We start from the raw sequence: 13,372 nt of genomic DNA on the forward strand, positions 1-13,372 counted from the left end.
CAGATGTGGTCTCACCAAGGCCCTGTACAACTGCAGCAAGACATCCTTATTCCTGTACTCAAACCCTCTCGCTACGAAGGCCAACATACCATTTGCCTTCTTAACCGCCTGCTGCACCTGCATGCTTACTTTCAGTGACAGGTGCACAAGGACACCCAGGTCTCGTTGCACTTCCCCTTCTCCCAATCTATTGCCATTCAGATAATAATCTGCCTTCCTGTTTTTGACACCAAAGTGGATAACCTCGCATTTATCCACGTTATATTGCATCTGCCATGCTTCTGCCCAATCACCCAACCTGTCCAAATCATCCTGGAGTTTCTCGGCATCCTCCTCACAGCACACACGCCCACCCAGCTTTGTGTCATCTGCAAACTTGGAGATATTACATCTAGTTCCCTCGTCCAGATCATTAATATATATTGTGAATAGCTGGGGTCCAAGGACTGATCCCTGCGGTACCCCACTAGTTACTGCCTGCCACTCAGAAAAAGAGCCGTTTATTCCAACTCTTTGCTTTCTGTCTGCTAACCAGTTCTCTATCCAAGTCTATACCTTGCCCCCAGTCCCATGTGCCTTAACTTTACACGCTAATCTCTTATGCGGGACCTTATCGAAAGCCTTTTGAAAATCCAAGTACACCACATCCACTGGTTCTCCCTTATCTACTCTACCAGTTACATCCTCAAAAAATTCCAGTAGATTAGTCAAGCATGATTTACCTTTTGTAAATCCATGTTGACTTTGTCCGATCTGGTCACTGTTTTCCAAGTGCTCTGCAATTACATCCTTTATAATGGACTCTAGCATTTTCCCCATTACCGATGTCAAGCTTACCGGTCTGTAATTCCCCGCTTTCTCTCTACCACCCTTTTTGAACAGTGGGGTAACATTAGCTACCCGCCAATCCATGGGTACTGTTCCAGAGTCTATCAAATTTTGGAAGATGATCAGCCATTAGAGAAGCTCAGAGATCTTTGGAAAAGAAGATGGTGCTCAATTGTGGTAATAATGGCAAAATCTTTCCCAGCTCCATCAGGAGGCAGAATCCCGTTAAAGATGGTTTCGGGCAGGGGTGGGCAATGATTTGGGCTGGAGGGCCACTTAACAAGTTGTGGTGAGCTGTTGAGGGCTGCACACCAATGTTGCCCCTAAGGTGCGCGGCTGCACGGTGGCGCAGCAATGGTGAGGCCCCGCGCAGGCCGCTCACCAGCTCCTGCCGCTGGGAGAGAAACCGCGCAGCACATTTAAAGGGCCCGCGCACATTGGTGAGAGCAAAGTGTTCAATTGGTGAATCGGAAACAGTCCGACTCTTAGTGTTGAGCATCGCACCACTTCTACCCTCCCAATAATTTATCAACATAAATTCAGATAGTCCTCAGATACCATCTTAAATACACAGAATGTGGTGTAAGATAGTAAAATCTGCTGTTACTAAATGAATGAAATGAGTGAGCGATCGATCGATGGATTATATGTTGGACTGAAAGTCCACATGGCTGTTTGGCCGAGCGGCTCGAGTCTTTTGAAGCACAAGTAGCTCTTTGTGGACACTGTTTCTGCTTCAAAAAACTGAAGAACGTCAGAAGTCATTAACGGAGATGGGCACAGCATGCCAGCTCACAAATGGCACCAAAGGATGGTGGGATGTGGGTTTATGCCCATTCTCCCTCACACTGCAAATCCTTAATCTCCACTGGACTGTCGGGAAGAAAGAGAGGGGTCAACAGAAAGTGAGCGTGTCCCCACAAGGAAGTCCATTTGGAGGGTGAGACCCCACGGGTCACAGTAGAACGGCAGGGTCAGAGCAAGCTGCCCACCTGTTCCCTCAGCTGAGAATGCTTTGGTTGTGTGCAGGGACCTAAAGAGAAAAAAACTCACACAACAAAAAGTAAAAGCCAAACGAAAACTTCAAAGGATTTGCTTAAAGTAAGAAAATACTACATTTGTAAAATAACTGCAGGTAGTTCTTTGGCTAAACCCTTACTTAGTCAAACAATCATATTCCAATAAGTGATATTGCAGCTTGCTGTTGATGATAATTAGAGATGTACTTTGTAGATAAATAGTGTACGAGGTTAGAAAGCAGAAAGCTTCCTACTTGGGGATTCGTGTTGCTGCGGAACTGCTCAGGCTGTTTCCATAGTTATTTTATTGTCCTTTTGGCCATTTTTAGCAGTTCAGATATGCTGGGGGTAATTTGAACCTCCCCCACCTGACGGGATTGAATTTCCTGCCCGTTTTACACCTTCCCTGATTTTGCTCTCCAATGATTTCAATCAAAAGTGAAATCGGGCGGGGTGTAAAACAAACGGCTGATCTGATCGCATTAGTTTCCCGCCGGGTGCGTGAGGTTAAAATCACCCCCTGCTGTTTCCAAACACAACCCAAGCAAATTTCTCCTGGCAATAGTTTGGTTCTGTTTCTTAATAATGTTCCAGCTACTCTTATCACCACAATTGCTTTAATTCTGATATTTGGCCTGTGATCTGACAGCAAAGCAGTGATCTCGTCACATGCAGTGAGCAAATGGGAACAAACTGGAGGTCCATTGTGCAGGAAGAAACCCAGACACACGATGACCTTTTCTCTCATTTGAAGATGTGCATTGCTGAAGAGGATAAGATAGCTTGTAATGTGGAGGACTATCTAGTGTCAGGCAGTGTGCTTGGAGATGTCCAAATATTTATCATCATCCAGTCTGGTCCTCCGCATTGAAAACTCTTGGAACATCTCGGATTTGTGAAACATTGAGGTTGATTTTATTGGAAATATCAAATTCAGCTCTGATTTGCAAACCTTTATTATCGCAATGCTCTTGCCATTGAGATGCATCAGTCAGCTGAATAAGGTAGATTTGATATTTTCAATAAATACAGGGTTCAGTTTCATATTTCCAAATATGATTGGCTTCCCAAGTCCATTAAACACCACAGATCAGATCATTCAGTCAGGCTCATTTCAAAGAAAGGCTCAATTGCAACTGGCACATGGGCAAGAATGGAATGTCGATCCTTCTCTCGCAGCTGATCGGGGATCTTGGATGTGTTTGACGTTGCTGAGATTGCTGAGTTTAGACTTCTTGGGGCTGATTTTCACTCTGGGTGGACATCGGGCGAGCGGTGCGATGGTGCTGCCTGTCCAATGTCCTCAGCGAGAGGACCCAGCCATTCTGATGGCCGGGCCTCATCTGTGCAATATCCAGCTCCAACCACTAACCCAGGGCTGACAGGGAGCTTGCAGATCGGAGGGTGGGGGGTGGGTGAAACTGGAAATCTGCCAGCTCCTCCATGGAACAGAGCCAGACACATTGATGCAGAAAACGGCAGATTCCATTTGCCCGCCTCTGTTAGTGGTTGTGACTCCCCTGCTGCCTCGGAGACAATGACCCGCCTCCTGACATTACGTGGGCTGGGGTCAGTCTGGGGTCAGGTGCGGCGGATGTTCAGCCTCGAAGCCAGGCCTTGGCGGGCTGGATTGAATCTATTGCTGGGCTGGAAATGGCCCACGGGCCGTATTTACCCACCACTGCCCTTGTCCGTATCATCAACAGCTCAACAGAGTCAGGGATTGTTCCCCGAGATTGGAAGGCAGCTCACGGAGCTCCCATCAGAGCCAGGGAACTCCAGGCCCATCAGTGTGACCTCCACCACAGGGAAGATGCTTGAAGGGATCCTAAGAGATGCTGTTTATGATCACCGGGGAGGAGAAGGGGCCGTTAGAGAGACTCACACTACTTCTGGAAAAGATGGTCGTGTCCTACAAACCTGCTTGAGTTTATTGAAGAAATTTAACCCTTTTATACCGGTATCATTCTGGTGAATCTGCGCCGCGACCCCTCTCCAAGGCCAATATATCTTTCCTGAGGTGCGGTGCCCAGATCTGAACGCAATACTCCAGATGGGTTCTAACCAGAGCTCTGTACAGCTCCCACCTGCTGAGACACCAGCGAGTTCACACTGGGGAGAGGCCGTTCACCTGCTCCTTGTGTGGGAAGGGATTCACTCGGTCATCTAGCCTGCGGACACACCAGCGAGTTCACAAGTGACTGCAGGATTTGGATTCTGCTGTTGTTGCTGCTGTTAATCACATCCAGGACTGAACCATGTTCATTCTGACAGTTGGAGTTTGTTTCTGCTGATGTTAGTAACCCCTATAACTGGGCTGCAGTTTAATATTCTGGATATAAGTCAAATAAATCTGCTTTGTTTCAAACACACTTTGTATCGAGTCCTTGATGTCTCTAAGATAAGAGGAGACTAATTGATGTCTGATATACCTATCAATTCGTCCAATAAAAAGCGACGAGTTAGGAACGTAACTAAAGGTTTTTATTGACTAAATAACAGAGCCCACCCTCGTGGGTGATCGGGTCCAACAAGGAGGAATACCAGCCAGTCGACTACCTTTATACCTGGGCAGGTAGGTGGAGCCATGGGCGGAGTCGGAGGTGGTCAGCCCAGGTATAACAGCGCGACAAGAGGCGACCTCGTATAGTGATACAACAGTGAGAACGGTGATAACAATACAACAGTGATAACTATAGTGTAACGATAGTGAACGATAAAAGTGGTTTACCACAATGTCCTGTTACCGACTCTTCCATTTTGGGCCTTTTCTCCTTTGTTAAAGAAAGACTTGTATTCATACAGCACCTTTCACAACTTCAGGACATCCCAAAGCAGTTTACAGCCAATGAAGTACTTTTGAAGAGCAGTCACTGTTGTAATGTAGGAAATGCAGCAGCCAATTTGCGCACAGCAAGATCCCACAGACAGCACTGTGATAATGACCAGATGATCTGTTTTAGTGATGTTGGTTCAGGGAGAAATGTTGGCCAGGACTCCAGGGAGAACTCCCCTGCTCTTCGAAATAACATCATGGGATCTTTTATAAAAACAGAAAATGCTGCAAATACTCAGCAGGTCAGGCAGCATCTGTGGGGAGAGAAACAGAGTTAACGTTTCAGGTCGATGACCCCAGTTCTGACGAAAGGTCATCGACCTGAAACGTTAACTCTGTTTCTCTCTCCACAGATGCTGCCTGACCAGCTGAGTATTTCCAGCATTTTCTGTTTTTATTTCAGATTTCCAGCATCCGCAGTATTTTGCTTTTGTATCGGATCTTTTATGTCCAGTTGTGAGGACAGATGGGGCCTCGCTTGACCGTCTTGTCCGAAAGACGACACCTCTTTCAGTGCAGCGCTCCTTCAGTACTGCATTGGAGTGTTGGCCGAGATTTTGTTCTCAAGTCTCTGGAGGTGGACTTGATCCCACAACCTCCTGACTCAGAGACAAGAGAGAGAGTGAGAGAGAGTGCTCCCACTGAGACACAGAGAGAGAGAGTGAGAGAGAGAGAGTACTCCCACTGAGACAGAGAGAGAGAGAGAGAGAGAGAGTGCTCCCACTGAGACAGAGAGAGAGAGAGAGAGAGAGAGAGAGTGCTCCCACTGAGACAGAGAGAGAGAGAGAGAGAGAGAGTGCTCCCACTGAGACAGAGAGAGAGAGAGAGAGAGAGAGAGAGAGTGCTCCCACTGAGACACACAGAGAGAGAGAGAGTGAGAGAGAGAGAGAGTGCTCCCACTGAGACAGAGAGAGAGAGAGAGAGAGAGAGTGCTCCCACTGAGACAGAGAGAGAGAGAGAGAGAGAGAGAGAGTGCTCCCACTGAGACAGAGAGAGAGAGAGAGAGAGAGAGTGCTCCCACTGAGACAGAGAGAGAGAGAGAGAGAGAGAGAGAGAGTGCTCCCACTGAGACAGAGAGAGAGAGAGAGAGAGAGAGTACTCCCACTGAGACAGAGAGAGAGAGAGAGAGAGAGAGAGAGTACTCCCACTGAGACAGAGAGAGAGAGAGAGAGAGAGAGTACTCCCACTGAGACAGAGAGAGAGAGAGAGAGAGAGAGTACTCCCACTGAGACAGAGAGAGAGAGAGAGAGAGTACTCCCACTGAGACACAGAGAGAGAGAGAGAGAGAGAGAGTGAGAGAGAGTGCTCCCACTGAGCCACAGAGAGAGAGAGAGAGAGAGAGTACTCCCACTGAGCCACAGAGAGAGAGAGAGAGAGAGAGTACTCCCACTGAGACAGAGAGAGAGAGAGAGAGAGTACTCCCACTGAGACACAGAGAGAGAGAGAGAGAGAGAGAGTGCTCCCACTGAGAGAGAGAGAGAGAGAGAGAGAGAGCTCCCACTGAGACAGAGAGAGAGAGAGAGAGTGCTCCCACTGAGACAGAGAGAGAGAGAGAGAGAGAGAGAGAGTGCTCCCACTGAGACACAGAGAGAGAGAGAGAGAGAGAGAGTGCTCCCACTGAGACACAGAGAGAGAGAGAGAGAGAAAGAGAGAGAGAGTGAGAGTGCTCCCACTGAGACAGAGAGAGAGAGAGAGAGAGAGAGAGAGAGTGCTCCCACTGAGACACAGAGAGAGAGAGAGAGAGAGAGAGAGTGCTCCCACTGAGACACAGAGAGGGAGAGAGAGAGAGAGAGAGCTCCCACTGAGACACAGAGAGAGAGAGAGAGTGAGAGAGAGAGTGCTCCCACTGAGACACAGAGAGAGAGAGAGAGAGAGAGTGCTCCCACTGAGACACACAGAGAGAGAGAGAGTGAGAGAGAGAGAGAGCTCCCACTGAGACACAGAGAGGGAGAGAGAGAGAGAGAGAGCTCCCACTGAGACACAGAGAGAGAGAGAGAGTGAGAGAGAGAGTGCTCCCACTGAGACACAGAGAGAGAGAGAGAGAGAGAGAGAGAGAGTGCTCCCACTGAGACACAGAGAGGGAGAGAGAGAGAGAGAGAGAGAGAGAGTGCTCCCACTGAGACAGACACAGAGAGAGAGAGAGAGAGAGAGAGAGAGAGTGCTCCCACTGAGACACACAGAGAGAGAGAGAGAGATTATACAATCACTGACCTGGACCCCTGCGATATCAACGCATTCACTGTCAGGCAGCAATCCCCCCTCTCAGACCATAACCAAATAAATGTGTACCTTAAACTTTCTGCCCAAACTACAGACACAAAAAAGGAACCCAGTAAGCTACATAAAATAAACCAGACATACAGATGGGCCCCAGACAGTGGAGATAAATTCATCACAGCACTAAATTCACCTGATCTCACAAGTAAAATTTCAAAATTTAAAGAAAATCTATATGAGATCACCAGAGATGGGGTAAACATGGCCATAGAGGATATAAATATGATCTTTCATGAGGCAGCTGTAAAAGCCGACCTCGTGAAACAGAAGAGGAAGAGTCACAAAAGACAAAATAAAAATAAGAAATGGTTTGACCACGAATGCAAAAATGCCAGAAAAGACCTGAGAAAAATATCAAACCAAAAGCATCGCCAACCAAACAATCCGGACCTACGTACTAGATACAATGAAACCCTCAAAAGATATAAACACACCATTAGGAACAAAACACAAAACTATACCCACAAAATACTAGAAGAAATTGAAAACTCCACCAACCCAAAACAATTCTGGGAAATGTGGAATAACCTGAGTACAACACAATTGCAAGCATTACCAATCCAAGATGGCGACATCTGGAGAACACATTTTGAAAACCTCTACAAAGACATCCCAATAAACGAAACAAACCCAAGTCAACATCAGGTCACAGAAAAACTCCACACATTAGAAGCAACAATCAAAGACAACCAAAACCCTCTAGACTCCCCAATCACATGGAAAGAAATGGCCACAAAAACAAAATCTCTCCACCTAAAGAAAGCCTGTGGCCCAGACAACATCAAAAATGAAATGCTCAAGTTCAGCAATATGGAGATGCAGGGTGCGGTACTCAAATTATTCAACATCATATTACGTTCAGGCTGTTTTCCCGATATCTGGTGCCAAGGACTAATCTCCCCCATATATAAAAGCGGAAACAAATCAGACCCAAATAACTACCGCGGCATCTGTGTCAACAGTTGTCTAGGGAAGTTATTCTGCAGTATTCTAAATAGTAGATTACTTGATTTTCTTAACAAACATAATATCCTCAGAAAAAACCAAATAGGCTTTCTTCCAAAACACCGCACCGCCGACCATATCTATACCCTTCACACCCTCATTGAAAAACATATACACCAAACAAAAAATGGGAAAATATTCGCCTGTTTCATCGACTTCAAGAAAGCCTTTGACTCTATATGGCACGAAGGGCTCTATTATAAACTTCTTCAATGTGGAATAGGGGGCAAAGTCTATGACCTTATTAAATCAATGTATCTGAAAAACAAATGCGGGGTCAAAATTGGAGACAAACGCACCGATTTCTTCACCCAGAGAAGAGGCGTCCGGCAGGGCTGCAATTTGAGCCCGACCCTGTTCAACATATACATAAATGAATTAGCAGACATGCTGGAGCAAAGCGAGTCACCAGGTCTCCGTCTCCTAGATGGAGAAGTGAAATCCCTGTTCTATGCGGACGACCTGGTTCTGCTGTCTCCCACAGAACAGGGATTACAGCAACAACTAGACCTACTCGACAAATACTGCCAAAATTGGGCTCTAACAGTAAATCTAAAGAAAACCAACATCATGATTTTTCAAAAAAGGCCCAGATGTCAGGAAAACAAATACCAGTTTACCCTCAGTGATATCACTATAGGACACACTATGAGCTACACCTACCTTGGTCTAACTATTACAGCATCAGGGAGCTTCAGCATAGCAGTGAATGCACTAAAAGAAAAAGCCCGAAGAGCCCTATATGCAATAAAAAGAAAATTCTACAACATCCAAATCCCAATCAAAATCTGGCTCAAAATATTTGACAGCATAATCCTGCCCATTGCACTGTACGGTAGTGAAGTATGGGGCCCGCTAAATCACCAAAGCTACACTAAATGGGAAAAACATACAATAGAAGCCCTACATGCAGAATTCTGCCGAAGCATCCTTCGCACCCAAAGGAAAACGCCAACAAATGCATGCAGAGCCGAACTAGGCAGATACCCACTGATAATAAACATCCAAAAACGAGCACTAAACTTCCTAAATCACCTCAAATCTAGCTCCCCAGACACCCTTCATTTCAAAGCCTTTCAGACCCAAGAGCTAAACCCAGAAAAGAGTCCCCTGAGTCAGCTGCTACGGAAACTAAGTACTCAGCCGGACCCTGACCAGCCCCAGACCAACACAGCCGCCCAAACACCAATCCGAGTGAACCAAATCATTAAAAAATGCAAAGAAACCTACCTGGAACATTGGAACAAAATAACCGAAAGCCAAAGCAGATTAGAATGTTACCGGGCCCTAAAAAGAGAATATAAACTGGCAGACTACCTCACGACCATCAGAGACACAAAACAGAGACAGACCCTCACCAGGTACAGACTAAGCGACCACCAACTGGAAATTGAAAAAGGCAGATACAAGAAATCCTGGCAGCCTAGAGAGAATAGAATATGCGATCAATGTCTGGCTGGCGAGGTTGAAACAGAAATGCATTTCCTCCTAAAATGCGAAAAATTCAACACATCAAGAAACATATTATTCAACAAGCTAAGCCAAACAACCCCAGATTTCAAGGAATTGGATGATCTGTCAAAATTGAGATTAGTCCTAGGAGAAGGAGACAGACCATACCTTGGGGCCAAATATGTAACAACATGTCACAACCTGAGGACTGTTTAAAATTAAGACTGTTTAAAATTAATATTGAACGTACCAAATGAAGTACAAAGACTGTTTAAAATTAATATTGTTTAAAAGTAATATTGTATGTACCCAACAAATGTCAAATCGATTGACACCTACAGAATGTTGGAAAACTGTACCTTTTTGCTATGTAAGCTTTGGCAATATGGTTCTCTGTAAACTTTCATGCCAATAAAGCATTTTAATTGGAATTGGAATTGGAATTGGAGAGAGAGAGAGAGAGAGTGCTCCCACTGAGACAGACACAGAGAGAGAGAGAGAGAGAGAGAGAGAGAGTGCTCCCACTGAGACACAGAGAGAGAGAGAGAGAGAGAGAGAGAGAGTGCTCCCACTGAGACACAGAGAGAGAGGGAGAGAGAGAGAGAGAGAGTGCTCCCACTGAGACACAGAGAGAGAGAGAGAGAGAGAGTGCTCCCACTGAGACACACAGAGAGAGAGAGAGAGAGAGAGAGTGCTCCCACTGAGACACACAGAGAGAGAGAGAGAGAGAGAGAGAGAGAGTGCTCCCACTGAGACACAGAGAGGGAGAGAGAGAGAGAGAGAGAGAATGCACTTAAAGAAAAAGCCCGAAGAGCCCTATATGCAATAAAAAGAAAATTCTACAACATCCAAATCCCAATCAAAATCTGGCTCAAAATATTTGACAGCATAATCCTGCCCATTGCACTGTACGGTAGTGAAGTATGGGGCCCGCTAAATCACCAAAGCTACACTAAATGGGAAAAACATACAATAGAAGCCCTACATGCAGAATTCTGCCGAAGCATCCTTCGCACCCAAAGGAAAACGCCAACAAATGCATGCAGAGCCGAACTAGGCAGATACCCACTGATAATAAACATCCAAAAACGAGCACTAAACTTCCTAAATCACCTCAAATCTAGCTCCCCAGACACCCTTCATTTCAAAGCCTTTCAGACCCAAGAGCTAAACCCAGAAAAGAGTCCCCTGAGTCAGCTGCTACGGAAACTAAGTACTCAGCCGGACCCTGACCAGCCCCAGACCAACACAGCCGCCCAAACACCAATCCGAGTGAACCAAATCATTAAAAAATGCAAAGAAACCTACCTGGAACATTGGAACAAAATAACCGAAAGCCAAAGCAGATTAGAATGTTACCGGGCCCTAAAAAGAGAATATAAACTGGCAGACTACCTCACGACCATCAGAGACACAAAACAGAGACAGACCCTCACCAGGTACAGACTAAGCGACCACCAACTGGAAATTGAAAAAGGCAGATACAAGAAATCCTGGCAGCCTAGAGAGAATAGAATATGCGATCAATGTCTGGCTGGCGAGGTTGAAACAGAAATGCATTTCCTCCTAAAATGCGAAAAATTCAACACATCAAGAAACATATTATTCAACAAGCTAAGCCAAACAACCCCAGATTTCAAGGAATTGGATGATCTGTCAAAATTGAGATTAGTCCTAGGAGAAGGAGACAGACCATACCTTGGGGCCAAATATGTAACAACATGTCACAACCTGAGGACTGTTTAAAATTAAGACTGTTTAAAATTAATATTGAACGTACCAAATGAAGTACAAAGACTGTTTAAAATTAATATTGTTCAAAAGTAATATTGTATGTACCCAACAAATGTCAAATCGATTGACACCTACAGAATGTTGGAAAACTGTACCTTTTTGCTATGTAAGCTTTGGCAATATGGTTCTCTGTAAACTTTCATGCCAATAAAGCATTTTAATTGGAATTGGAATTGGAGAGAGAGTGCTCCCACTGAGACACAGAGAGGGAGAGAGAGAGAGAGAGAGAGAGTGCTCCCACTGAGACACAGAGAGGGAGAGAGAGAGAGAGAGAGAGAGAGTGCTCCCACTGAGACACACAGAGAGAGAGAGAGAGAGAGAGAGAGAGTGCTCCCACTGAGACACAGAGAGGGAGAGAGAGAGAGAGAGAGAGAGAGAGTGCTCCCACTGAGCCACAGAGAGAGAGAGAGAGAGAGAGAGAGAGAGAGTGCTCCCACTGAGACACAGAGAGAGAGAGAGAGAGAGAGAGAGAGAGTGCTCCCACTGAGACACAGAGAGAGAGAGAGAGAGAGAGAGAGTGCTCCCACTGAGACACACAGAGAGAGAGAGAGTGAGAGAGAGAGAGAGTGAGAGAGAGAGTGCTCCCACTGAGCCACAGAGAGAGAGAGAGAGAGAGAGAGAGAGAGTGCTCCCACTGAGACACACAGAGAGAGAGAGAGTGAGAGAGAGAGAGAGAGAGAGAGAGAGTGCTCCCACTGAGACACAGAGAGAGAGAGAGAGAGAGAGAGAGAGAGAGTGCTCCCACTGAGACAGACACAGAGAGAGAGAGAGAGAGAGAGAGAGAGTGCTCCCACTGAGACACAGAGAGGGAGAGAGAGAGAGAGAGTGCTCCCACTGAGACACAGAGAGAGAGAGAGAGAGAGAGAGAGAGAGAGCTCCCACTGAGACAGACACAGAGAGAGAGAGAGAGTGAGAGAGAGAGAGTGCTCCCACTGAGACACAGAGAGAGAGAGAGAGTGAGAGAGTGCTCCCACTGAGACAGACACAGAGAGAGAGAGAGAGAGAGAGAGAGAGTACAGACCCTGAATTCCTAAAAGCTATAAAAGACATTGATATAATTGTGTTAACAGAAACATGGTGCCAAAAGGACATGCCGACCCACTGTCCCCCAATGTACCATGAAATTATTGTGCCTTCAGTAAAGAACATTAAGACACGCAAGGGCAGAACCTCCGGGGGAATCCTGGTGTGGTATAAAGGAGAACTGAACAAACACATCTCACCGATAAAACAGGGAAAATCACACGTATGGCTAAAATTAGATAAAAATATAGGAATAGAAAAAAACGATGTTTACTTATGTGCGATCTACATACCTCCAATAGAATCGCCAGATTTTGAAGAGGAGATATTTGACACTCTCCACATGGAAATCAGCCATTTCCAGGCCCAAGGAAAGGTGCTACTATGTGGGGACCTAAATGCAAGGACAGGATGTGAACCTGACTTCATAGACCCACAGGGCAACAACCATGTGTTTGGCCAGACCCCTCTATATGTCACACCAGCCATCGCAAACCGAAACAACCTCGATTGTGAAATAAATAAAAGCGGTAGGGAGGTAGTGCAACTCTGCCGAGCCTTAGGCCTGTACATAGTTAACGGTAGGTTCAGAGGGGACTCCTTAGGGAGACTCACATATTCCTCAACTCTTGGGTCTAGTGTGGTGGATTATACAATCACTGACCTGGACCCCTGCGATATCAACGCATTCACTGTCAGGCAGCAATCCCCCCTCTCAGACCATAACCAAATAAATGTGTACCTTAAACTTTCTGCCCAAACTACAGACACAAAAAAGGAACCCAGTAAGCTACATAAAATAAACCAGACATACAGATGGGCCCCAGACAGTGGAGATAAATTCATCACAGCACTAAATTCACCTGATCTCACAAGTAAAATTTCAAAATTTAAAGAAAATCTATATGAGATCACCAGAGATGGGGTAAACATGGCCATAGAGGATATAAATATGATCTTTCATGAGGCAGCTGTAAAAGCCGACCTCGTGAAACAGAAGAGGAAGAGTCACAAAAGACAAAATAAAAATAAGAAATGGTTTGACCACGAATGCAAAAATGCCAGAAAAGACCTGAGAAAAATATCAAACCAAAAGCATCGCCAACCAAACAATCCGGACCTACGTACTAGATACAAT

At 45.7% G+C, this 13,372-nt stretch overlaps 1 protein-coding gene across 1 annotated transcript in view; it reads left to right on the forward strand.

The window, feature by feature from the left end:
• The window catches only part of LOC147119071 (uncharacterized), a 55,959-nt gene extending 53,360 nt beyond the window's left edge, over positions 1–2,599 (forward strand). Inside the window, 1 exon segment of the mRNA XM_085984023.1 lies at positions 2,497–2,599. Coding sequence (XP_085840149.1) covers positions 2,497–2,599 — 103 coding nt within the window.
• The last annotated feature ends 10,773 nt before the right edge of the window (positions 2,600–13,372 follow it).

The sequence above is a fragment of the Somniosus microcephalus genome, chromosome 4 (assembly GCF_052327205.1).
Source record: "Somniosus microcephalus isolate GS21.2 chromosome 4, FLI_Smic_1.0, whole genome shotgun sequence".
In the NCBI taxonomy this organism is placed as follows: Eukaryota; Metazoa; Chordata; class Chondrichthyes; order Squaliformes; family Somniosidae; genus Somniosus; species Somniosus microcephalus.